Source organism: Petromyzon marinus, chromosome 64 (assembly GCF_048934315.1).
Source record: "Petromyzon marinus isolate PM22_M1 ecotype Great Lakes invasive population chromosome 64, UKy_Petmar_22M1.pri1.0, whole genome shotgun sequence".
NCBI lineage: Eukaryota > Metazoa > Chordata > Hyperoartia > Petromyzontiformes > Petromyzontidae > Petromyzon > Petromyzon marinus.
Window position 1 is genome coordinate 761,754 of NC_133730.1, and position 27,926 is coordinate 789,679.

At 51.0% G+C, this 27,926-nt stretch overlaps 1 protein-coding gene across 8 annotated transcripts in view; it reads left to right on the top strand.

Annotated features, from left to right (window-relative positions):
- LOC116956334 (neuroligin-3-like) overlaps nucleotides 1–27,926 on the top strand; it is a 293,692-nt gene that overhangs the window by 27,886 nt on the left and 237,880 nt on the right. For 3 of the 8 annotated variants that reach the window (XM_032977888.2, XM_032977890.2, XM_032977893.2), the window contains exons 1-3: nucleotides 13,782–13,971; nucleotides 14,684–15,632; nucleotides 25,609–25,668. In XM_032977888.2, the coding sequence (XP_032833779.1) occupies nucleotides 15,014–15,632; nucleotides 25,609–25,668 (679 nt within the window). In that variant the 5' untranslated portion in view covers nucleotides 13,782–13,971; nucleotides 14,684–15,013. Of the gene's footprint in view, nucleotides 1–13,781; nucleotides 13,972–14,683; nucleotides 15,633–25,608; nucleotides 25,669–27,926 lie in introns of those variants that run through there. The other 5 variants (XM_032977891.2, XM_032977894.2, XM_032977895.2 and 2 more) reach the window with 3 other exon arrangements.

A 27,926-nucleotide genomic window follows, 5' to 3' on the forward strand; every position in this document is an offset into this window, starting at 1 on the left:
GTTGAAAAAAAGGTCCAACCTCTCTTCCCACGTGTGCCGTTGGAGGGGAGGTCATGGACGGGGCTTGGTGATGCCATCGAATAAAGTAATCGATAATCATTTTTCTTCCGGATAATCGACTAAATCAACGAATCGCAACATAAAACAACCATGCAGCCGACTGATATAACCCAACACTGGTGGCTGGACAGATCAGAGTTTTCCCCTCTTACCAGCGGGCTCTCGCGGGGCCAATTTAATTTCGAAAGCGTTTCTTTAAACACTTTATTTGTACCAACTATAAATGTTTAGTGCCTGGGACAGAGCAGAAATCAATAGCGCTTAAGGCAGCAACAACTTTTAGCAATGCAGATGTATTAACACGGCCAAAACGCGTGTGGACTATTCGATAACCGCCCCCATATCAAAGTGGCGATCGCATCGCTCGCTGCTATTGGCCACGCAGAGAGAAAAAGGAGCCACTGGAGGTGGCTGCCACGGCAGGGGGCACCTACAAGTGAACAACTCAACGCGTTCATGGGTAAACACTGTGGCGTTCACGTAAATATGTAATAGGTGCCACTTCTGGCAGTGATCCTTCATAGCGCGTGAAGCGTGAACGAGGGACATTTCCCGAAACGTGACGTTGTATATATACATAGTTTTTTATACTGGTAGGAACGAAGTTGTAAACTGAGTGTACCAGCCTGCAATAGATTAATGTGTCCGTCCGTCCGTCCCCTTTCAATACTTTAACGAAGTGAAATCTCGTGCTGTTGGGGTGTAAAAATAAAATTGCGCAAAATTCCAATGTTCCTACCAGCCCACCCTGCAGGGCCCTGCTTTGATGACTACAGTGTTATTGAGGAAAGTTGAGGTTTGTTTTATTTGATTGTGCTGAGATGGCTGACCAGGGAAATCGTTATTATGTTTAAGTGTTTTATTTAAAGTCAGAGTTTCTTGTTTTTTTCTCTAGATGATGGATTCTGGTTTCACTTCTAAATCTGCATATAATTTGCCTATCAGTCTAGGCACTTTGATTCCCCAATCTCGGACACGTAAAATAAAACAAAATCAACAATAACAAACGCCCCGTGTCCTCACCTCTGTACAAAACGCAGTTGCGACTGACGAGTTCTCTCGTGCCCCGCCAATTATCTGGCGTCTTGGGATACGTTCAGGCACGTCCAGTCGCTCCGTAAATCCACGCCGTGTGTCGTCTCGTATTGAGGATCGCATCGCAACGATGCCATTTGCTTGGCATTGGAAACGCGCCGCGACGTGACGAGGGAGCCGCGTGTCAGACGCGGCCCTGCCGCTGTGATAGATTATACGGCGACGTGCCCAAGGCACCTCGGAGACGCGTCTGCCAAGGGTGACATTTAGACGGCATGCCGCGGGCGTACGAATCAAGGGGGCAGGCATCCCGACACGCGTCCTGCAACGTAGAGGCCACTGCACGGAACGAGCACCACGCTGGACTCTTCATTGCAGCCGGTTTCCTCGTCCCCCACCATCACCACCATCACCACCACCATCACCACCACCACACCATCACCACTATCATCACCACCACCATCACCACCACCATCACCACCACCATCACCACCACCATCACCACCACCACCACCATCACCACCATCACCACCACACCATCACCACTATCATCACCACCACCATCACCACCACCATCACCACCACCATCACCATCACCACCACCACACCATCACCACTATCATCACCACCACCATCACCACCACCATCACCACCATCACCACCACCACCACCATCACCACCATCACCACCACCACCATCACCACCACCATCACCACCACCACCACCACCATCACCACCACCATCACCACCACCACCATCACCACCATCACCACCACCATCACCACCATCACCACCACCACCATCACCACCATCACCACCATCACCACCACCATCACCACCACCACCATCACCACCATCACCACCATCACCATCACCACCACCACCATCACCACCACCACCATCACCACCATCACCATCACCACCACCACGAGCCTGCGCCTCAATGACCGCTGCTGAGGGTTGGCGCCGGCTCCTCGCCACCGCCTGGCTGCTGCTGATGATGCTGCTGCTGATGATGCTGCTGCTGATTCTGCTGCTGATGATGCTGCTGATGATGCTGCTGATGCTGCTGATGATGCTGCTGATGTTGCTGCTGATGCTGCTGCTGATGATGCTGCTGATGCTGCTGCTGCTGCTGATGCTGCTGATGCTAAGGCTGATGCTGCTGCTGATGATGCTACTGATGCTGCTGCTGATGATGCTGCTGAAGATGCTGCTGCCCTTCCTGCTCCTCGTCTCTGATTCATCCTCCTGCCGCCTCTTACTCGTCTCCTCTCTCTGAGTCGTCCTCTCTCTCATTTGCCCTTTCTCTCTGAGTTGTCATCTCTCTCTGGGTCGTCCTATCTCTCTCTGAGTCGTCCTATCTCTCTCTGAGTCGTCCTCTCTCTGAGTCGTCCTCTCTCTCTGAGTCGTCCTCTCTCTCTGAGTCGTCCTCTCTCTCCATCTGCGGTGACGGCGCTGCGTTGCAAGTTGACACCGTTGTTATGTATAACCCACGTGTTCCGCATTCCGCCTCTGAATGTGATGCCCGGAATGCGTCTCTCCACACTTCTCTGCACACTTCTCTTGCCCCACAACAGCGTTCCTCACTGCAAGGCCCACGGGCCACTGGCGGCCTCTAGGGGCCTTCAGTCTCTGACGTGCGGCCCCCAACAAAATACACGGAGTAAAAACACCCCCATCATCATCATCGTGCTGCTGTCAAACCCCCAATGGTTTGAAATGAGTGGCGGCCCTCACAGCGATGATGTCTCATTAGAGAAAGTGCCCCCCCCCCTCTGTAAATGAGTGAGGAACACTGGACTCGTGAATATTGATCGCCAATGGCTCTAGTTCCGCATCGCGTGTCATCGCCGACCAAAGACCGTTCGGCGAATCGTCTCAACTCGAACGGAAGCAATGATTGAGTCTCCTGCACACCGGTGTCCACCTCACCCACCGTTGTTGTTGTTGTCGTTGTTACCTTCCCGAGCACCGCCGCTTAATCTCGCTCAAGGTTGCATCTCTCGGTTTGTAAGCGGCCTTGGCTTCGCCCGGAGATTGTGAATGAGCCACGTGGGCGGTAGCCATCGCTCAGCGCGGTGGCGACGGCTCGGCTGTGGCGCCGCAGTCGCGGTGTTTAACCGCGTTACGGACGGGGCGGTGATGCGGGACAAATTAAACGCGTCTCGACTGACCGGCCCCCCCCCACCATCCACTACCCCTCCCCCCACCAGCCTACTCCACGCCTACATCTACCAAATATATCGCTTCCAGCGAATTTATGGGTCTCCCAAAAAAATGTATTTATATTTTTAAAACGTCGTATCGTCAGTTGAAGTGCCCGTTTCGGAACTCTTGCCAGAGATCAGTGAAAATATTCGCGTCAGAGAAGGGCCCACGGAAGAGAATATCACAGAGCCACCTCTGATAGCCATGCGAGTGACCTCTTGCCCACGCGCGTGCCATTGGGTGATGCTGCAGAGCCAAATCCTACACCCCCGCCCCGTGCTCTGCGGTTCTCTAGATACGAAGGTGTTACCAGCGAATGAATGATTGTTTACATGAGGGAGGAAACCGGAGCGTCTGGAGAAAACTCACACACGCAAACGGGGAAACACGAAAATCCCAGGGCTCCTCATTGCAAGAAACCCTCTATCCCAGGGCTCCTGATTACAAGAAACCCTCTATCCTAGAGTTCTTCATTACAAGAAACTCTCTATCCCAGGGCTCCTCATTACAAGAAACCCTCTATCCCAGGGTTCTTCATTACAAGAAAACCTCTATCCCAGGGTTCCTCATTACAAGAAACCCTCTATCCCAGGGTTCCTCATTGCAAGAAACCCTCTATCCCAGGGCTCCTCATTGCAAGAAACCCTCTATCCCAGGGTTCCTCATTACAAGAAACCCTCTATCCCAGGGTTCTTCATTACAAGAAACCCTCTATCCCAGGGTTCCTCATTACAAGAAACCCTCTATCCCAGCGTTCTTCATTACAAGAAACTCTCTATCCCAGGGCTCCTCATTACAAGAAACCCTCTATCCCAGGGCTCCTCATTGCAAGAAACCCTCTATCCCAGGGTTCCTCATTACAAGAAACCCTCTATCCCAAGGTTCTTCATTACAAGAAACCCTCTATCCCAGGGTTCATCATTACAAGAAACTCTCTATCCCAGGGTTCTTCATTACAAGAAACCCTCTATCCCAGGGTTCTTCATTGCAAGAAACCCTCTATCCCAGGGCTCCTCATTACAAGAAACCCTCTATCCCAGGGTTCTTCATTACAAGAAACCCTCTATCCCAGGGTTCTTCATTACAAGAAACCCTCTATCTCAGGGTTCTTCATTACAAGAAACCCTCTATCCCAGGGTTCTTCATTACAAGAAACCCTCTATCCCAGGGTTCTTCATTACAAGAAACCCTCTATCCCAGGGCTCCTCATTACAAGAAACCCTCTATCCCAGGGTTCATCATTGCAAGAAACCCTCTATCCCAGGGTTCTTCATTACAAGAAACCCTCTATCCCAGGGTTCTTCATTACAAGAAACCCTCTATCCCAGGGCTCCTCATTACAAGAAACCCTCTATCCCAGGGTTCTTCATTACAAGAAACCCTCTATCCCAGGGTTCTTCATTACAAGAAACCCTCTATCGCAGGGTTCTTCATTACAAGAAACTCTCTATCCCAAGGTTCTTCATTACAAGAAACCCTCTATCCCAGGGCTCCTCATTACAGGAAACCCTCTATCCCAGGGTTCTTCATTACAAGAAACCCTCTATCCCAGGGTTCTTCATTACAAGAAACCCTCTATCCCAGGGCTCTTCATTACAAGAAACCCTCTATCCCAGGGTTCTTCATTATAAGAAACCCTCTATCCCAGGGTTCTTCATTACAAGAAACCCTCTATCCCAGGGTTCTTCATTACAAGAAACCCTCTATCCCAGGGTTCTTCATTACAAGAAACCCTCTATCCCAGGGTTCTTCATTACAAGAAACCCTCTATCCCAGGGTTCTTCATTACAAGAAACCCTCTATCCCAGGGTTCTTCATTACAAGAAACCCTCTATCCCAGGGCTCCTCATTACAAGAAACCCTCTATCCCAGGGTTCTTCATTACAAGAAACCCTCTATCCCAGGGTTCTTCATTACAAGAAACCCTCTATCCCAGGGTTCTTCATTACAAGAAACCCTCTGTCCCAGGGCTCTTCATTACAAGAAACCCTCTATCCCAGGGTTCTTCATTATAAGAAACCCTCTATCCCAGGGTTCTTCATTACAAGAAACCCTCTATCCCAAGGTTCTTCATTACAAGAAACCCTCTATCCCAGGGTTCTTCATTACAAGAAACTCTCTATCCCAAGGTTCTTCATTACAAGAAACCCTCTATCCCAGGGCTCTTCATTACAAGAAACCCTCTATCCCAGGGTTCTTCATTACAAGAAACCCTCTATCCCAGGGCTCCTCATTACAAGAAACCCTCTATCCCAGGGTTCTTCATTACAAGAAACCCTCTATCCCAGGGTTCTTCATTGTAAGAAACCCTCTATCCCAAGGCTCCTCATTACAAGAAACCCTCTATCCCAGGGCTCCTCATTACAAGAAACCCTCTATCCCAGGGTTCTTCATTACAAGAAACCCTCTATCCCAGGGCTCTTCATTACAAGAAACCCTCTATCCCAGGGTTCTTCATTGCAAGAAACCCTCTATCCCAGGGCTCATCATTGCAAGAAACTCTCTATCCCAGGGCTCCTCATTGCAAGAAACTCTCTATCCCAGGGTTCTTCATTATAAGAAACCCTCTATCCCAGGGTTCTTCATTGCAAGAAACCCTCTATCCCAGGGCTCCTCATTACAAGAAACCCTCTATCCCAGGGTTCTTCATTACAAGAAACCCTCTATCCCAGGGTTCTTCATTACAAGAAACCCTCTATCTCAGGGTTCTTCATTACAAGAAACCCTCTATCCCAGGGTTCTTCATTACAAGAAACCCTCTATCCCAGGGTTCTTCATTACAAGAAACCCTCTATCCCAGGGCTCCTCATTACAAGAAACCCTCTATCCCAGGGTTCATCATTGCAAGAAACCCTCTATCCCAGGGTTCTTCATTACAAGAAACCCTCTATCCCAGGGTTCTTCATTACAAGAAACCCTCTATCCCAGGGCTCCTCATTACAAGAAACCCTCTATCCCAGGGTTCTTCATTACAAGAAACCCTCTATCCCAGGGTTACAAGAAACCCTCTATCGCAGGGTTCTTCATTACAAGAAACTCTCTATCCCAAGGTTCTTCATTACAAGAAACCCTCTATCCCAGGGCTCCTCATTACAGGAAACCCTCTATCCCAGGGTTCTTCATTACAAGAAACCCTCTATCCCAGGGTTCTTCATTACAAGAAACCCTCTATCCCAGGGCTCTTCATTACAAGAAACCCTCTATCCCAGGGTTCTTCATTATAAGAAACCCTCTATCCCAGGGTTCTTCATTACAAGAAACCCTCTATCCCAGGGTTCTTCATTACAAGAAACCCTCTATCCCAGGGTTCTTCATTACAAGAAACCCTCTATCCCAGGGTTCTTCATTACAAGAAACCCTCTATCCCAGGGTTCTTCATTACAAGAAACCCTCTATCCCAGGGTTCTTCATTACAAGAAACCCTCTATCCCAGGGCTCCTCATTACAAGAAACCCTCTATCCCAGGGTTCTTCATTACAAGAAACCCTCTATCCCAGGGTTCTTCATTACAAGAAACCCTCTATCCCAGGGTTCTTCATTACAAGAAACCCTCTGTCCCAGGGCTCTTCATTACAAGAAACCCTCTATCCCAGGGTTCTTCATTATAAGAAACCCTCTATCCCAGGGTTCTTCATTACAAGAAACCCTCTATCCCAAGGTTCTTCATTACAAGAAACCCTCTATCCCAGGGTTCTTCATTACAAGAAACTCTATCCCAAGGTTCTTCATTACAAGAAACCCTCTATCCCAGGGCTCTTCATTACAAGAAACCCTCTATCCCAGGGTTCTTCATTACAAGAAACCCTCTATCCCAGGGCTCCTCATTACAAGAAACCCTCTATCCCAGGGTTCTTCATTACAAGAAACCCTCTATCCCAGGGTTCTTCATTGTAAGAAACCCTCTATCCCAAGGCTCCTCATTACAAGAAACCCTCTATCCCAGGGCTCCTCATTACAAGAAACCCTCTATCCCAGGGTTCTTCATTACAAGAAACCCTCTATCCCAGGGCTCTTCATTACAAGAAACCCTCTATCCCAGGGTTCTTCATTGCAAGAAACCCTCTATCCCAGGGCTCCTCATTGCAAGAAACTCTCTATCCCAGGGCTCCTCATTGCAAGAAACTCTCTATCCCAGGGTTCTTCATTATAAGAAACCCTCTATCCCAGGGTTCTTCATTACAAGAAACCCTCTATCCCAGGGCTCTTCATTACAAGAAACCCTCTATCCCAGGGCTCCTCATTACAAGAAACCCTCTATCCCAGGGCTCCTCATTTTAATAAACTCTCTATTCCAGGGTTCTTCATTGCAAGAAACCCTCTATCCCAGGGCTCCTCATTACAAGAAACTCTCTATCCCAGGGCTCCTCATTGCAAGAAACCCTCTATCCCAGGGCTCCTCATTGCAAGAAACTCTCTATCCCAGGGTTCTTCATTATAAGAAACCTTCTATCCCAGGGCTCCTCATTACAAGAAACCCTCCATCCCAGGGCTCCTCATTACAAGAAACCCTCTATCCCAGGGCTCCTCATTACAAGAAACCCTCTATCCCAGGGCTCCTCATTGCAAGAAACTCTCTATCCCAGGGTTCTTCATTATAAGAAACCCTCTATCCCAGGGTTCTTCATTATAAGAAACCTTCTATCTCAGGGCTCCCCATTGCAAGAAACTCTCTATCCCAGGGTTCTTCATTATAAGAAACCTTCTATCCCAGGGCTCCCCATTGCAAGAAACCCTCTATCCCAGGGTTCATCATTACAAGAAACTCTCTATCCCAGGGCTCCTCATTACAAGAAACTCTCTATCCCAGGGCTCCTCATTGCAAGAAACCCTCTATCCCAGGGCTCCTCATTGTAAGGCCATCTGGCGGCCCCTGGTGGCCTTTAGTGGGGCCCCTGACGTGAGGCCGACAATTCTCAAAAAGTGAAAACAACCCCCACCACCATCATGATCATCATCATCGTCGTGCTGCTGCTGCTGTCAAACCCCGATGGTTTCAAATGGTGTGGCGGTCCTCACACTGATGATGTCGTATCGGCGAAAGTGGCCTCCTTTCTGAAAATGAGTGAAGAACACTGGACCACAGCCAGCCACACGCAGAGCAGCCACCACGGCTCAGCTCGTCACACCACGCACAAATAGGTCACGGGACAAACCACACGATGTCAATTCTGCCTTCCATAAGGTATACATATGTAGTGGAGTACGAAGGTGCGTGGTGGAGGCGGCGCGATTGCATGATCACACAGACAGTACGGGTTATCTTGGGTCAGCCTGTAGCGAAGGCAAAAACAGTCATGTTAGGACAGCCAGGTGCAAGGGCTGGGATGATGAGGTAACGGTTGGGCCAATTAAGTCAGAGGACCAGCAACGGCGGTGATTGGCTGGGGCTGTCAAAGGCGAGGAGGCTTCGAGATGTCTAGAGAAAGACAGGTGTTTGAGGACGCGAAGCGTGGGGAGGCGCGCGGGCCAATTAATTAGGGGTAATGAAAATGGAGATCAATTGGGGAGACACACAGAGAGCGGGGAGTTGGAGTTGGGAGCTGGACGAGGCAAGACGTGGAGTTGGGAGAGCTTGGAGTCAACAGGGGGAATTGAAGTGTGGAGAGTTGAGAGAGAGTTTGGAAGAAAGAGTTGAGAGACAGAGTTGAGAGACAGAGTTGAGAGACAGAGTTAGAGAGACAGAGTTAGAGAGACAGAGTTAGAGAGACAGAGTTGGAAGGAGAGAGCGTAGCGATAGCGAAGCTGAACAAAGACGAAGTAATTAGCAGTGGAGTGAGCATAGCGATAGCGGAGCTGAAGATGCTGTGTGCGGAGTCGCTGAGTGCGGAGTCGCTGAGTGCGAAGACGCTGTGTGCGGAGTTGCTGAGTGCGGAGTTGCTGAGTACGGAGTTGCTGAGTGCGGAGTCGCTGAGTGCGAAGCAAGCGAAGTAATCGTGGGGAGTGGAGAGACAAAGGTGGCGAGCGAGTCGAGTGAAGCACGGCGAGCGAGCCGTGGCGACCGGGATATTGTGGAATGTGGAGGACATAATGAGAATTGTAAAAAAAGCGGCGTTCGAAGAAAGACTTAAGTTGTCCGAGTGAAATAGAACACCACACATACATACATACATCAATGTGTTTCCCAGTTGTGTGATTATATTATTCACGTTTTATAAGGCGCAGCAGACCCAACAAAGGACGTCAGGGCGGAGGTGAACTGCAGCAAACGAGAGAACAGCTCGGAAAATAAAGCTGCGAAGTTTGGCTCGAGATAAAAATACCGTACGAGCAAAACGAACGTCACGTGACCCGTGCTTTAATGTCAGCCGTAAATGTCCTGAAGACCGAAACGGGAATGAATTTGGCGCGCCACATCGGTCATGTAAATGCTCATTAATCGTCGGATGACGCCTTCATATTTAGAGGATCGCAGAACTTGGGCGATTGTTGGAAGCGCCGCCTCCTCACCGCATCGCCGCTGTTGCTGCCTTCCCGTTCTTCGTCTATGGCTCCTCTCGTCTCCCCCTCCTCTCTCTCCGCGAGCGAGCGAACGTTATTCTGCGGTGGCACAGCGTTACAAGTTAAAATTTATGTCATTATCTCGCCTTTTGTTGTCCTCATTTGTTGTTGTTGTATATAAGGGTGCTTCACATTTTTCAAACACTTCTGAGAATTTGCAACGATACCACGAGAGACGCGCTGCTGCCTCCAGGCTCTGGAGATCACCTGGATGAGATTCCAGGCTACGTGTTGACAACGTGACTTTACCGAAAAAACTAAGAATATAAGTGGGAGACTCTTTGACTTTTTTGAAGCTATTAACGTCACATTTGTTATCACGTGGCAGTGTCTTATTATCCGTTCTTTTTCCATAAAAAAATGATAGTCCCATGTAAGTGTTAATATTTTTTTGACGTACCCTGTATATGAACCTGTTCATACGAGGCGTTATAGGAACATAGGGTACGATAAAACGGGAATATTACAGAAAAGCGTAATCTAATTGTACTCTCGTGGTAGTACCTTACGCCGATAAATCCCCACTGCGAGCCAGGCGCCTTTTAGCATCTGTCGGGACAATATCGAGTGAGGAATAGATGAAGGCACGGCTCATGGAGGAGCCGTCTCCGCCCGTCGTGCGTGGGGTTGGAGCCACCGCGAGCATCCCACGAGAGGAGCCGCGGGAGGGGAGCGGCGGCCCAGCGCAGGCCGTAAAAGTCGCCACGCCCAGCGGGCGGAGGCCGCTCAACACGGGACTCGGAGCGAGCGAGGTCTCAGCAACGGGGCCACCCACCCCTCCCCTCGCCTCCCACCCCTCCCCTCGCCTCCCACCCCTCCGCTCCCATCCCCTCCCCACCGCTCCCATCCCCTCCCCATGTCTCCCCTCCCCATTTCTCCCTTCCCCTCCCACCCCTCCCCTCCCATTCCCTCCCCTCCCCATTTCCCCCCCTCCCATCCCCTCCCCTCCCCATATCTCCCATCCCTTCACCCCACACCCCTCCCATCCCGTGCCCTCCCCTCCCCATGTCTCCCATCCCCTCCCTTCGTATGCCACGCGAAGTGGATGTGGCTGGCGAGACCATTGGAAGGCTATGGCCCACTTTTTGGAGTCCACCCGTTGACCTGCGGAGTTGCTCGAATGGGGAGCGGTCGCGGCTGTGCGGCTGCTGACGGCCTCGCGTGGCCTTGCCCGCTTCGGGGTTGTGGTGCGGCAATTAAATCGGAGCGTGATCGTGCCGAGCCGCTACCTGCTGACAATGGGGCCTCCTCCGTGAGGGGCGGGGAGTGGGGCGGTGTGGGGTGGGGGCTAGGGATGACCTACATCATGAGATATTCTATCACGTTCTCCGCCAGATAAATTAATGCGTGGTGGAGACAATCTCATAACGTGCAGTATACTCAGGCTCATAAGATTTGCAACTCACTTTAATTGGCATTCAGGTTAAACACAGTTTGGAAAACCAATGTAATGATTTGAAAAAAGATAATACATTTATGTTATAATGAAATGAATTCCAAAAAAATAGCTTAATTCAAGCCCAATCGCAACGAGTACAAATATGTCATCATCATCATCACGATTATCATCGGCAGCCATCATCTATCCACTGCTGGGTGACGGCCTCCCTAAGCCGTCACAGTCTCCCACGGTTCTGCGCTCTAACAATCCGCACAACGCGAGCCGACTTCATTGCTCCGTCTCCTCGGTTGGATCTCCTCGGTTCGTCGAGGCCGCGTTCCCGTCTGTTGGTCGGGCCTGGCGCTCCGTGATGATTGCTGAGCCATGGGCAAGCGTCCCTTCTTCCCTGACCCGCCTGCTCGCCCGCCACTGCTGCACCACCACCGCCTGGTGCCGTGGCCTCGCAGGTGACGTGAAGAAGACGCAGATAAGAAACAAAGACGGTGCAATATTTTGTACGCGTGGGGAAATCTCTCCGGCCCATACAACTGCAAAATTGAGAAATAGCTTCGTCATATGAAACCATTACTTGCTTGTGTTCATCTGCTGCGTTCTAAACGCATTTAAATGTAAACAAACGTAATCGATGGTGTGCTGTCATTTTAGAGTAGCTTGATTTTTTCATATTAATTGCTCATTTAGTTTTCTATGGTAAAGGTAAAGGCGCGGCCCTGAAATTTCCTGCTCACGCCACTGCTGGCGGAAGGGGTCTACCACTGGAGGGTACTCCGGAGAGTGGCTGTTGAGGGCGTTTAAGTGCTCACGGGAAAGGAGTTTCACATCGTCCGTATCCGGGGGTGATCTCCCAACCCTCATTGCTGCTGCTGCTGCCTCCACAGCGCTGGGTCGCAGGCAGCCACGCGCACAGCCACCACCACCGCATTCTGGCAGTGCCCACTCAAGGCTCGATGATCACCACAAAGCCAACATCTCACAATTATGGAATTCGGCCAAACATCGCAAATGTGGCAGGAACCTTCTGAAAGAGTCTTGAGAAGACTCTGCCCGAGACCAGATCTCGGAAGCTAAGTTGGAACGAGCCTGCACATTGCTCGGGATGTGTTCTAGTCCACTCTACTGCGTATATCGGTAGAAATACACTCAGCAGCGAGATGCCAGTGCCGAGGTCTGCAGGCTACGCCGAGAGGGCTTTGGCAGTTGGTGTCGTTATGTGGTTCTCATTTCTCCTCCTTTGTCGAAGCAGCGCAGACCCCCAGTGGCTCGCTGTGGGGGGGACCCCTTGGAGTGCAGACCCCAAGTGGCTCGCTATGGGGGACCCCCCTGGAGTGCAGACCCCAAGTGGCTCGCTATGGGGGACCCCCCTGGAGTGCAGACCCCCAGTGGCTTGTTATGGGGGGGACCCCCCTGGAGCGCAGACCCCCAGTGGCTCGATATATGGAGGATCCCATTGGAGAGCAGACCCCCAGTGGCTTGCTATGGGGGGACCTCTTGAATGGGTGACCGCAGTGCATGAGACACAGATGCTATAGGCTACGTCGTGGGCAGCAGAGGGCAGCGTAGCGAAACTCAATGTTGTTCCGCTGCACTCAATTCCGCCACACGTTCATCAAGCCCGCACTGACCAGCGCGGTGAAGTATGGTCAAATAACTCTCATGGATCCGCAAGGTGTGGATAAAGCCTCATCTTGCAGTGGAATTGACGTAACGGGACCATATTTTCCGGATTATAAGACGCACCCCACCTCCACCCAGGGCCGGATTCAGGCCACGGGGCTTTAGGGGCTGCAGCCCAGGGGCTTCCGCCAGCTGGAGGGCCTCCAGAGATGAAGTGAAAAGTTATTTCACTTGTGAATGCTGAATTTTATTTGTTGTTAGCCTTGTAAAAATACAATTAAAATTTTCTTTAACTTTGTTTTCCCTTTGAATATATTACTGGGGGCCTCACAGTGCATGTAGCCCAGGGGCCTCCACAATCTGAATCCGGCGCTGGCTCCACCACACCTACCCCGTCTTGTAAATCAAGAGGCGAGGGTGCGTCTTATAATCCGGTAAGCTGTGCGTGTGATCAGCTTCGTGCGTGGGAGCGGTGGCGCAGTGGTTAACGCACTCCCCTTCAAACACAGCGTTCCCCAGTTCGATTAACGCTCACGACCAAATAACAGCGGCGATATTATAACTCGTGCTGGGACTCCCCTAGGTCGACTCAGCCTTAAACGACTACCTGGTGCGGTGCGCACACATCAGCACTGGGGGGAGACAAAGGCGGCCGGGCGTCGTTGTGGTCACACACAACCCGCGTTGAGTACCGGCCTCAATAGGTGATCGCTAACAGCCCTTACCTCAACATCCTGTTCAGGTTACAGATTTGTGTCACTTCGCTGACCCTGGGGACAAGGGAAGGGGACGCGTCTCACTTTCCGGAACGTCCGGGCAATACGCGACTCGACTTGGCAGGGTGCTGCGAGAGAGCGGGGCGCTGCCACCTCCAACAGCGTCCTCTTGTGGCCGATAAGCTTCCCGGCAGCAAAAGCTGCGTGGCTTCTCATCCTCCAGCCCCTCCTCCTCCCCCTCCTCCTCATCAGCCCCTCTCCTCCTCTCCCCGCACTCACCGCCTGCGCGGCGCGCTCACAGGAGGCACGGGGATTGCATCGCTCCACTTTCTCTCGCTCGCTGCTCGCAAGCAACTGCCTCTTCGATTTGCCAACGGCATCATCAGGGGACATCTGCATCAGCAGCAGCGATGCGAAGTGATGGTTGCGATAGCGGTGCGTGCGTTTTGTGATCGTGTGCTTGCGCGTCTTTGTCGGTGCTCGCTAACAGTACTTGCCCCAACAGCCTATGTAGGTTATATTGGGGACTTGTGTCTTTGTGTGTCCGTATGTGTCTTTGTGTAGAAATGCTTGCTAGGAGCACTTGCCCCAACATCCTATTTAAGCTATACGGGGGACACATGTCTTTGTATGCGTGTGTCTGTATAGGTGCTCGCTATCAACCCTCGCTTCAACAGCCTATGGAGGCTATACGGGGGCTTTTATCTTTGTGTTTGTTCGCTTGTGCCTGAGCATCCATCCCACGGGTGAGGCTGCTGCTGCTGCTGCCGCTCAGCCGCTCGAAGTGGCGTTGCGGGCGGGAGCCCCGCTCCGTGCCAGGGACGAGGATCAGCTGCATCGCCCATGCGGCTGATCCATCTCACTGATGCCCATCCCATCCCGTCTGCCCTCTCCTCTCTCTCTTCTCGCTCCCGTCATTTCTCTCCTGTCAATCTCTTATCTTACAACCTCGCTCTCTCTCTTCTGTCCTCTTTATCTCGCTCCCTCTTCTCGTGCTCTGCCTGTGTTCTCCTCCTGCACGCTGTTCTCTCTCCTCTGTCTTCTTCTCTCCTGTTTGCTCCCCCCCCCCCCCACTCTATCGCCCTCGCTATCTCTCCGTTCTCTCTTCCTCCCGCTCATCGTCCCCCTCTTTTCCCCATCACCTTAGGCGAAGGATCGATGTGGTGGCGGCTCTGGGAGGATGTACGAGGCGGCGTCGTGAGCGAGTAGATATCGACGGATTGTAAAATAAAACCACAACTTGCATCGAGAGAAAATTGGGAATTGACCATCTCTGTGGTGCCGCGCGAAGACAACGCGATTGTGGGACGACGTGGAAGACTCGAGGGAGCGAGCGACCGAGAGAGAGAGAGAGAGCCATCGGACGTAATTGCACACAAGCTCGACATTCCTGCTCCCTCTCCCCGCCAGCCAGCAAGCCAAGGCGGCCATCCCTCGTCAGTGAGCCATCCATCCCCTCGCTATTGTTCCTCTCAAGATGTGTCGCTCGCGTGGAAGCGGCGGAGGAGGAGTTACTGAAGCGACGGAGCGAGGTTTCCTGCTGCGCTCTCTTGCGAACCGCGTTACTCCCGCTCCAACAACTTCATCATCATCAGCAGCAGTAGCAGCAGCAGCAACATCATCATCAGCAGCAGCAACATCAGCATCAGCAGCGTGGCGTTCCATTTCTCCTCGCGGCATGCTTGGACGATGCATGCCGCCGCCGCTGCTGCCGCTGCTGTTGCTGGCGTGGGCGGTCGTGGCCGATGCGGGTGCCACGTACCCGACCATCAGCACGACGTCAGGAAAGCTGCGCGGGGTGCGAATCGTCCTCAACAACGAGATCCTGGGGCCCGTGGACCAGTTCCTGGGGGTGCCCTACGCCGCGGCCCCCGTGGCCGAGCGACGCTTCCAGCCGCCAGAGCCCCCCAAACCGTGGCAGGGAGTACGCAACGCGACGCTCTTCGCGCCCGTGTGCCCGCAAATCATTCGCAGCGACCACCCGGAGGTGATGCTGCCCGTGTGGTTTACGGCCAACATGGACGTGGTGATGCCCTACCTGGAGGAGCAGAACGAGGACTGCCTCTACATGAACATCTACGTGCCCACGGAGGACGGTGAGTGGGCGCGAGAGAGCGTGAGTTGTTGTTGTTGTTGTCGTGTTGTTGGTGTTGCCGTGGTGCGCGGTGGTGGCTACAGCTGTGTGACAACTCACTCCCCTGCTCATCATCCCTCCATGCCGCTGGCCCACTCGCTCGCTCACTCGCTCATCGACTCGCTCGTCTACTCGGTCATCAACCTGTCTGCACGAACGTTCATCCAACTCGTTTCTGTTCGTGTTAATGAATTGTTTCATAATCATGCCAGACGTGTCCACGGCGCACTTATCCATTTGTCTGCCCCATCCACCAACCAACACCCCTTCGCCTTCACCAAAATCATCGTCGTCGTTTTTATCATTGCCATGGCCATCGGCATCGCCAGCGCCGCTGCCCTGTTCACGGCGTGGAGGTAGACTCCACCTGCATGCGTGTCTCGTGCCATCCATGGAGCGCCGTCCGCGTCTCTCTAGCCTTAGCCCTGCCACAGATGGACAATGCACGAGATAGACGAGGTACATTGAGACAGGGAAAGAGCTCTATGCGACAGAAATACGGTCTCTCTCTCTACGCAGATATGTGAAGTGTCCCTGTATTAGAAACCAGCTGAGAAAGCCCGTTGAGAATATAAGGCTAGGTTGCTGAGAAGATTTGGGACATTAATATATAAACCAATCATATACATTTATACAAGAATAGAATGAATATTAATAAAGCAACGTGACCATCATCTAACATAGACGTGACACAACACACGACTGTAATGTTGAACATCACAGCGGTGTGGTTACAATCACTTTACCCAGCAAGTAACTCGATATCGCTCGCGGGCGGCAATGCTTACGCTCGCACGACGCGAGGACACGGATTTAGAAGCAACGCTCGTCACAAAGACGTTACAATGACGTCACAAAGACGAGGTGACATCGTGCTCGACTGGGCTGATGTCGTTACTGCCTGACACACAACGCGACGACGAGGTGGTGGTGAGGAGTGGTGGCGCAGCGGTTAGCGCGCTGCGCGGCCAACCCGGCCACCCGAGTTCGATGCCCGCTCACAGCCAACACCGGTGACGATAATCTGAACCGGTTCTGGGCCTCCCCTAGATTTACTCAGCCTCAAACGAGTACCTGGTGCGGTGTGAAAAAGGCGGTCGGGCTTGGTGCTGGCCATCTCGTGTGCCGTGCCGGCCTACATAGGTGCTACTCGCGAGCAGCACTTACCCCAAAAGTATGTGAATGTATACGGGGGATCTTTGTCTTTGGAGGTGAATGGAGGGAGTTTAATCTCGACAAGACTCGGCGGCAGATTCAATATTTCCGTGGACTCAGAATTATTGACGGTCCTGACACACACACGGGAACGGAGAAGCTGCCATTTAGCCAAATCAGAACGAGGCCGTTGAGTTTAGCATTTAATTTAATAGGATTTTTTTTGTCATATCAAGAGGAGACGTGGGGGTGGTGGTGGTGGTGAATAATTGATGCGAGAGAAAGGAGTAATTTAACGGTGAATAATTGATACATCTCGCGGGCTTGGGGAACATCCGACGTCGATTTATAACACAGCCGCGGCAGCACGCCGGAGCGAGACACAATTTAATAATTCTCTTGTTAAGGATTTAATAATTCAGTCATTCATTGAGTAAATAAGAGTGTGTGAAACTCAAGTCCGGTTGCGTGGGTTTTCGGTTTTAGTTTTTACGCCAAAAGTATTCCATCCGTGGTAGTGTCCGATAACGCGCGACTCGACGTTGGCGGCGTCAAGCTTTGAAGAGGCATTGTTGTACAGCTCTTCACGTGCACCGCCGAGACGCGTTCGCCTCCTCAAGCCCTGGCGATGATAATCGTGCTGTCTCAACTCACCCGTGCGCGCACGACGCCCCCCACTATCCCAAGCCTTGAGTGGAGGGAGCGGGGTCACCATACTTCACCGCGCTGGTCAGTGCAGGTTGGTGAACGTGGAAGGGGGGGGGGCAGAACCAGTTCCGATATCGATTGCCACTGATGTTGGCCGTGGCCGGGAATCCAACGTGGGTGGCAGGAGTTCGTGGACTGTGCCGCCGATCCATTCCCTGTAACTGTCAACATTATACCGTTAAGTCGCACAGCTCCACGTGTTCGCGTCGAGAATTCGGTCTACAAGGGATTCTTAAAATCATATTCGATCGATACGTTGGCACCCCAAGGCTAGTTAACAGGTAACAGCGATAATAAAGCATAGACTTGTACATCCAGGGTGCGTGTCTGTGTGCACGGGGGCAGGTCGCGTGCTCGTTAGCGTGCTGCACTACGAACCAAGGCCACCCGAGTTCGATTTTCGCAACAGGCCAACGCCGGTGACGAATATCTAACTCGGTCCTGGGCCTCTCCTAGGTCGACTCAGCCTCAAATGAGCACCTAGTGCGGTGTGTTAACATCACCGCTGGGGAGACAAAGGCGGCCCGCCGCGATGCTGGCCACCCACCCTCTATGCGCGCCGTGTCGGCCTTCATAGGCGCTCGCCAACAGCACTTGCCCCCCAAAAGTCTACGAACGCTCTATACGGGGAATCGTTGTCTTTGGGAGCAGGTGACCCGGGCCTTAGTGGACACTGCCCACGCCAGTAGCGGTAGACAGCATCAGGGCACCGGCGCATTTCGTATTCGCCCGCGGTGAATCGCGGCAGGCTCCAGCCAACGAGTCGCGAGCCGCTGTCGATGGCGCTGCGTGGTGTAGCTACAGCAGGGGGCGATGTCACCATTTGGCTTGACCCAGCGGACGGCGTGGAGGCGCGGAGAAGCCGTCGCCACGTAACACAATAAAATACAAAATAAAAACAAGTATTCCTAACTCAACACACGGCCCCATTTGTGGGAGCGGGTCATCTTCGCAGCATTGATTCAAGACAAGCAAAACCTCTGCACTGGTTGCAACATGCAAGTGTGTCTCGTCAGCCGAATCAGGCTTTGCTCGGGTAAGTTCGCGAGTCGTAAAAACGAAAAATCCATAAATTCGGGCCGGGCCGTGCCCGCCTGCAAACACACACACACAATGACCTACTCGAGATTGTTGTTGTTTTTTTTCCCCGAGAAACGTCACGGGGACTCTGTGACCTGCTGCCGTGAAAGCGGACAGCGTGTCCTTGCGGTTGGTCACTGCAGCCCCCCCCGCCTTCCACCTGCCCCCAGCGCAGCATTAACCAGGGTGGCCGCTAGGGATTAAGCCGCGAAACCTTTGTGCAGCGTGCAGCAAACGCGCCGCCACGACTCCTTTGGGGCAATGTCCCGTCATCCCCTCCAGCTGGTCGCGAGCGCCACTCTGTTGGGTGTTTGAGAGTCAATTCTCAGCCCTGGCTGTGTGTGCGGCCGCGGTGCACAGAACGAGCCCCCTGAGCAGCAACAGCGGCCTCAAAAACCCACCAGCAGCAGCAGCAGAAATATTCGATCACCTGCGCGATTTAAATAAATTACCATTTTCCAACCACCAATCTCTCCCTCCCCGCCAGCCTGCGGGTTCTCTGCGCATTAATTTCCGGCAGAATTGTTGTGATTATATGTTTTGAAAAGTAGGAAAACGATTAAAAAAATACATCTCGCGGGTTTCGATGTTTTGCAATCTCGTCAGCAGGGCTGTGGCCAGAGTTTGACACGGGTTGATAAACTGCGGCCCGGTTTCGTTTTCAAAATCCGTCTGCTCTCTAAGTAACGGCGCGGCGGTCGAGAGCAGAACAACAGAGCCGGACCGCTGGTAACATAGATCTCTCATAACATAGATCACTCATAACATAGATCTCTCATAACATAGATCACTCATAACATAGATCTCCCATAACATAGATCTCCCATAACATAGATCTCCCATAACATAGATCTCCCATAACATATATCTATCGTAACATAGATCTCTCATAACATAGATCACTTATAACATAGATCTCCCATAACATAGATCACTCTTAACATAGATCACTCATAACATATATCACTCATAACATAGATCTCCCATAACATAGATCTCTCCTAACATAGATCACTTATAACATAGATCACTCATAACATAGATCACTCGTAACATAGATCTCCCATAACATAGATCACTCGTAACATAGATCTCCCATAACATAGATCACTCGTAACATATATTTCCCATAACATAGATCACTCATAACATAGATCACTCATAACATAGATCTCTCATAACATAGATCACTTATAACATAGATCTCCCATAACATAGATCTCCCATAACATAGATCTCTCGTAACATAGATCTCTCGTAACATAGATCTCTCATAACATAGATCTGCCATAACATAGATCTCTCGTAACATAGATCTCTCATAACGTAGATCTCCCATAACATAGATCACTCGTAGCATATATTTCCCATAACATAGATCACTTATAACATAGATCTCCCATAAGATAGATCTCCCATAACATAGATCTCTCGTAACATAGATCACTTATAACATAGATCACTCATAACATAGATCACTCATAACATAGATCACTCATGACATAGATCTCTCATAGTGTGTGCGGGTGACGTTGTGTCACCCACACACACTACAACGTTGTGTCACCCACACACACTACAACGTTGTGTCACCCACACACACTACAACGTTGTGTCACCCACACACACTACAACGTTGTGTCACCAGCACACACTACAACGTTGTGTCACCAACACACACTACAACGTTGTGTCACCAACACACTACAACGTTGTGTCACCAGCACACACACTACAACGTTGTGTCACCAGCACACACTGCAACGTTGTGTCACCCACACACACTACAACGTTGTGTCACCCACACACACTACAACGTTGTGTCACCAACACACACTACAACGTTGTGTCACCAACACACTACAACGTTGTGTCACCCACACACACTACAACGTTGTGTCACCAGCACACACACTACAACGTTGTGTCACCAGCACACACTACAACGTTGTGTCACCCACACACACTACAACGTTGTGTCACCAGCACACACACTACAACGTTGTGTCACCCACACACACTACAACGTTGTGTCCCCAACACACACTACAACGTTGTGTCACCCACACACACTACAACGTTGTGTCACCCACACACACTACAACGTTGTGTCACCCACACACACTACAACGTTGTGTCACTCACACACACTACAACGTTGTGTCACCCACACACACTACAACGTTGTGTCACCAACACACACTACAACGTTGTGTCACCCACACACACTACAACGTTGTGCCACCCACACACACTACAACGTTGTGTCACCCACACACACTACAACGTTGTGTCACCCACACACACTACAACGTTGTGTCACCCACACACACTACAACGTTGTGTCACCCACACACACTACAACGTTGTGTCACCCACACACACTACAACGTTGTGTCACCCACACACACTACAACGTTGTGTCACCAACACACACTACAACGTTGTGTCACCCACACACACTGCAACGTTGTGTCACCCACACACACTACAACGTTGTGTCACCCACACACACTACAACGTTGTGTCACCAACACACACTACAACGTTATGTCACCAACACACACTACAACGTTGTGTCACCAACACACACTACAACGTTGTGTCACCCACACACACTACAACGTTGTGTCACCCACACACACTACAACGTTGTGTCACCCACACACACTACAACGTTGTGTCACCCACACACACTACAACGTTGTGTCACCCACACACACTACAACGTTGTGTCACCCACACACACTACAACGTTGTGTCACCCACACACACTACAACGTTGTGTCACCAACACACTACAACGTTGTGTCACCAACACACTACAACGTTGTGTCACCAACACACTACAACGTTGTGTCACCCACACACACTACAACGTTGTGTCACCCACACACACTACAACGTTGTGTCACCCACACACACTACAACGTTGTGTCACCCACACACACTACAACGTTGTGTCACCCACACACACTACAACGTTGTGTCACCCACACACACTACAACGTTGTGTCACCAACACACACTACAACATTGTGTCACCCACACTCACTACAACGTTGTGTCACCAGCACACACTACAACGTTGTGTCACCCACACACACTACAACGTTGTGTCACCAACACACTACAACGTTGTGTCACCAACACACACTACAACGTTGTGTCACCCACACACACTACAACGTTGTGTCACCAACACACACTACAACGTTGTGTCACCCACACACACTACAACGTTGTGTCACCCACACACACTACAACGTTGTGTCACCCACACACACTACAACGTTGTGTCACCCACACACACTACAACGTTGTGTCACCCACACACACTACAACGTTGTGTCACCAACACACACTACAACGTTGTGTCACCAACACACTACAACGTTGTGTCACCAACACACACTACAACGTTGTGTCACCAACACACTACAACGTTGTGTCACCAACACACACTACAACGTTGTGTCACCCACACACACTACAACGTTGTGTCACCAGCACACTACAACGTTGTGTCACCAGCACACACTACAACGTTGTGTCACCAACACACTACAACGTTGTGTCACCAACACACTACAACGTTGTGTCATCAACACACTCTCTGCGGTCCGCGCTGCCTTCACAGTGGGCGCCATTATTGATCACCTCTCCCCGATAATTGGCACAAGGAAGCCCCCCTCCCTCCACGACCCCCCACTGCCCCCCCCCCAACGCCGCCCAGAATCAGAACGGCCACCGCGCCGCGTCTAATTGGCAAGACCTCCTGCCACTCAAGAGCCTTCGGTGACATTCAAGACAGCCCCCCCCCCCACATCACCTTCTCACTCGCCCGCTGTTTATTTTTAAAGGGGAACTCTGGCGTTTCCAGGTCTCTCGCTCTCCGTTCTCCATGGGATTTGGGCGAGAAAGGTCAAAGGGTTGACTCCCAAGTAGTCATCAAAAGTCGAGAAGGGTGCAGGGCAGGGAGGAGATGGGGGGGGGGGCAGTGATTGTCGAGCCGCATGGCGAGGGGAGGCGGGGGAGGCAGTCGGTGTCCGTGTTGCCCGTGCATGTCGGGGTGAGGGAGGGCCGCTGGGGCTAAGGACGGCGTTTGACGCTCCCCATTTCATCTTAGACGGTGGCCATCTCTCAATTGGACAAAGGGGGTGTCCCATTGTCCTCTCCGTGCTCAGCTATAGATTATTATTATTGTGCGGCAGTAATATTAAACCTCGTGTTTATTGTGGAATTTTGTTACAACCAATGTTATTATTCATCAATGGGTTCTTTTGAGTTAGGTCATCGTGTGGGTATCATGTCAGTCGTGAACTAATAACCCTCCAGCACCCAACACGTGGGCAGATGTGCTGATTGATTTTGTGTATTCACAAAGGCGATTCCGTTGAAAAGCGAGACAATTCTGGACAATTTTATTACAATTGTCAACGTTTGGAATAATTTGGCAAATGTCACGTGGTGGTGGGTTATATAGTTAAACAACTGACTTCAAAATAAACTGTGAAGCATATTATTCTTGTGACGCCGTACAAGCACAGACGACAACAATAACATCAACTCGACACGTTCGTCAACACTGCTGCGATAAAAGGAACAGAAACAAATTAGGTGACGTTTCGGGCAATGATCCTTCTTCGTATCAGACAAATGTCTGCAATGACGACCCTATCAAAAAACCATACGGATCTCTCTCGGCAATCTCAGTGAGCTCTGCTTCGAATAAAAACATTTAGCCCGAAGCGTCACCTTGTGGGTCTGGCGAGGCAAAACCCAGCGTTGCGCATTTACCCCGAAAGCCTCTTGAACACAACCACGTGGTGGTCACAAAGTCCCTTTGCATGAAAAAGGAGACAATGCACTCCGCCCCCTCCCTCCCACCGTTCGATTTCTGTGGCGGAGTGGAACCGAACCGAATGCCGCTTCCACGAGGCCAATCCGCTCTGCAAGCGATGCATGCTGGGTCAAAAGTCCAGAATGCTTTGCGGCGAGCACGCTCCCTCCTCTTGGACGCCGGTATTTTTCACGCCCATCACGATTCACGTGCAGGAGGAGGAGGTTTACCGATGCGCTGCGGAAAATCTGGTTCGTAGGTGCTCACAGCTCGTCTGGAGACTCTGCCACGGCCGTGGAGGCAGACGCTCGCCCGCCCCTCGTCTCTCTCCTCCGTCGTAAACTCCCCCGGGGCTGCCACGTTCAGAATCCCACTTTTAAAAACCATTAAAAACAAAAAGAGATCGTGAATATGCGTCATGCCAAGGGATTTCGTGGCCACGCTGTACATGACGCGTCGTTCAGAGTCGTGGACGTTTCTCTGCGCAGTTGTTTGGGCTATAGCCGGGATTGGCACGGTTGGCTGCGTACGGTGCGAAGGAAGTTCAACATACGTACGTACATTACGCGAGGCGTCGATGCCGCCAAGACACGAATACAACTGGGAGGGCTTGGGCAATTATACTGCAATTATGTTTGGGGTCGTTGCAAATGTAAATTGGTACGTTAGGACGTGTGGTCACATTGTGAGTCGATTTTCACGTCCATTCGTTGTATAAATATAGAGTTCGAAAAAAATACCGCTCTTTGCAAATTAATAACATACAATTAATAATTAATTGTAATTTCTTAGAGAATATTATCATGATTACGATAATCAAAATGGTCACAATCACGCGACTGATTATTATTAGAGATATAATTTCAGTTCCTTGAAGACCAGGAAAGAGGTTATTGTGACCTTGGTCAAACTCAAACAGACGAACAGAGGAGTGAAACATTATACCGACAACCCGTTTCTAGAGTACAAAGTTAAACACAATAAATGCGGACGTGATGAGATTAAAAGGGTTCTTGAGTTCCAAAAAAATATCGTGCATATTCACAATTTTAAAATTAGACCCACAAGCCACAGTAGTAATGGCGGGGCGTGCCAACCCACACTATGGACCGCGCTCCTTCAACGACGGAGGAGGAACAGCGACACGACACGAACTCTCTCTCTGCTGAAGCCCTCTTGTCGTGGCCAGCAGCAGACCTTCACATTGGCATCGAGCTCCTGAACACGTTGCTGCAATACACAACCATAAAATAGTGCTGGAAATTTCATTCAAAAGTAAACACCTCAATGGGACCGCAAACAGGTTCACATTACCACCAAGATCTATGGTAAAACACAACAGCGTTTGAGGGAGCGAGGCTGGGACGCAGGAGGTGCGTGTGTAGCAGCGCTAGGCGTTAGGTGTTAAATCTCAGCGTTGTCTGAAAAGAGAGAGAGAGATGCCAACGGCGCTCCATGTGTGTGTGCGTGTGTGCGTGCGCGCTCTTCCATGCTGCCCTGCGAGCTCCGGTGCTCTCAGAACTTTTGCTGATGTCCGCCAAACCACGCACGGTGCAGGTGTGGTACAGAAAGGCAACACGATTAAAGCTCGAGGCCTTCTTAACGACGCCACTCGCTGCTCGCCCCCAGAGTCGCGCGGGTAACAAAAGGGTAACGATCGAAATGAAATCGCAAATCCGATCCGGTAAAAAAAATCCCGGGTGCCCCAAAGGTCTCTTCGAGACCAGCGGGATTTAAGTGAGCGTGCATATTCTGCGCCGGCGATAAACTGAGAGGAGACGCGCGTGCCCCCCCCCATCCACCTCCACCCCCCAGCGTGCAGTAGTACACAGCGCGGCCGTAACGCAAGCGAGAGAGAGAGATGTAGCGAGGACGTTAACTCACGGGACCCGCCATAGTCCCTAGCGCCACCGCACAAGTTCACCCCTCCCCACGCTACGCTATGCCACGAACGCCGCCGCTTCGCCGGCGCTGATGAGCGAGGCAGGGGAGATAGCGGGGGATGCACTGTGGGACCCCACCACCTCCAGCCCCCCTCCCCCCTTACAGCGACGTGCTGCATGCTCCTTTTTTATTCGTCTCGCTCGTCTTCGTCTTCCCGGCCTGGCCCTGGGAGCAAATCTTATTTTTTAGTTTCTATTCACTTTTTCAGTCAAACGAATATCCAAGGAATGCGCAAGAAAGCCGGGCAAGAAAATATGTAGGAAAGGAGGTAGGTGACTCGCCTTCCCCGACACTCACAGCAGCCGGTGAGAAAACACGGCTACCACCACCACCACCCAGCACCACCACCACCCAGCACCACCACTACCACCAACACGGCGTGGGGTAGGGTCGGCGCGAGGACATTTACACCGTCGGAGGTGTCCTCCGACCGCACTCCGGATGTGTGCATTGTTGTGCGCTGTGCCTGACTAGCTGGTGCGAGTGAAACATCGCCGCTAGGGAGACAAAGACGGCCGGGCGTGGTGCTGGCCACACATCTCCTCGTGTGCCACTCCGCCCTTCATAGGTGGTGCTCGCTAACAACACTTGTCCCGACAGTCTGTTACAGGCTATACGGGGGATCTTTGTCTTTGTGTGTGAATGGGTGTATGAGTGAGCGAGTGTGTGTGTGTGTGTGAATGTGTGACGAGCGAGTAAAGCTATGCTAAGTGTGCGAGCGAGTGAGTGAATATTCGGGTAGTGAGTGAATATCAGGGAGTCTGTTAATCTTCGTGTGTTGATGTTAGTGTGTGTGTGTGGAACACAATCTGCAAGGTATCTTGTCATTCCTGCACAAGCGCTTTTTTATTGTTTAAAGTCTAAGCAGGTTACAAACGAATGTGAGATCCCAATTGCAATGGAACCGCAGCAAAACACGCGAACTTGATTTTCTCAAACGCGATGTCTCTCTCCTTAATTCAGCGGTACATTGTCCAGGAAAAACAATACACGTTCTGTCCTCGTCTCATACAAATGACGTCTTATTTCCCAGCCAAGGTTAAACCTGTAAATATTTTTTTTGTTTATAAACTGTAAGAACAACACGAATCAATCACAATACAACAGCCATTCGCCACGAAGTGACGGTGACGTCACCACGGCGCCTGTGCCAGGCTAGGTGCACTTTGAGACGCATGTTGACTCACCATACCAAAAGCAATCCATTCCATTATTTTACCACAAGGCAATACCAGTTGAAATGCGGCGTGGGATTCTTGGCTTGAAATTCACAATCACACACAGGGGTCAATGTCAGTTTGGTATTCTATGGACCTCGCAGTGGCTCCTCTGCCGTATTGATGGGGGGTGGGGGGGGGCACGGCTGCACGCGGCTCTCTGGCTGCGGTTATACCGAGATAGGCCACCGGGCCGCATGCCCTGCCCGAGTTTACTTGTTACGGGTATTTTAATTACACAAAGTCGGAGGCACTTTGTGTAATTAAAATAAATTGAACTCACCTTGAGACGAGAGCGGGCGCGCGATGGATGGGCTCGCGTGGACCGCTGGCATGAATCTTGCTTGTCACCAAGAGGCACAAATGCAGATTAATAAACAACCACGCCACGGTCAAAAACACTTGCGCGATACACTTCCGTAATTAATGTATATACGTGTAGTGCTTGTTCTAAAAATGAATATTAACCCGGAGACTTTCGTGACTAATATTACGACTAGTAATTGATTTTTGGGTCAGATCGCGTCATTAAAAGCTGTGTCATGTACCCTCCTCCACCCAACGCAGCCAGTTAATAAAGTTGTCACGAGAAGAAACGTGGCCCATAAAGTACTGCTTCATCACCACAGGTGTGTTGGACAGTGATCGACGGTATTTAACAATTTAGTACGACGTTTTTCCGGTAGTTACAACCAGCATCATCAGGCAGTTGCCATTCCCTGTGTCGGGTGGAGGAGGGTTTACGACACACGTTGTACTCAGGCAATCTGACCCACAACTCAATTATGAATCGTTAAAGTAAACATATTAACTTTCCGAGATTTTGTCCCCCTGCGTGAACTGACTGAAATATTGTCACCGGCACCATTGGTAATTATTATTATTAGGTTGCATAATCAAAGTCTTTCAGCGAGTGTGGATAGGTTCTGAGCCAAATTGCGGAAATTCCACATTCATCTGGCAGGGGGCAAGTATGTCCACAGTCCATTGCTTTCAATTTCAAACTAAATGTCTTGCATTTTATTTAAACGCATATATATGTAGTGTTGGAGGGGCTGCTGTGAGCATCTGCAGAAAAGCGAGCTATCCTCGACAGCACAAGAGCGACGCGCGGCCAGCTTGCTGAGATTGTAACATTCATAGCTGCGGCATTGGTGGCTACCCTGCTGCCTGTAGTCATCCAGCACTGTGGAGGCTTGGGGAATCACTGCACAGATGACACATTGTTGCCAGGTACAGTACCCCAGCTCGCCAACAGAATGCAGTGCAGCGAAGTGTGGACTGATAAAACCCGTCCCTCCTCTATGGG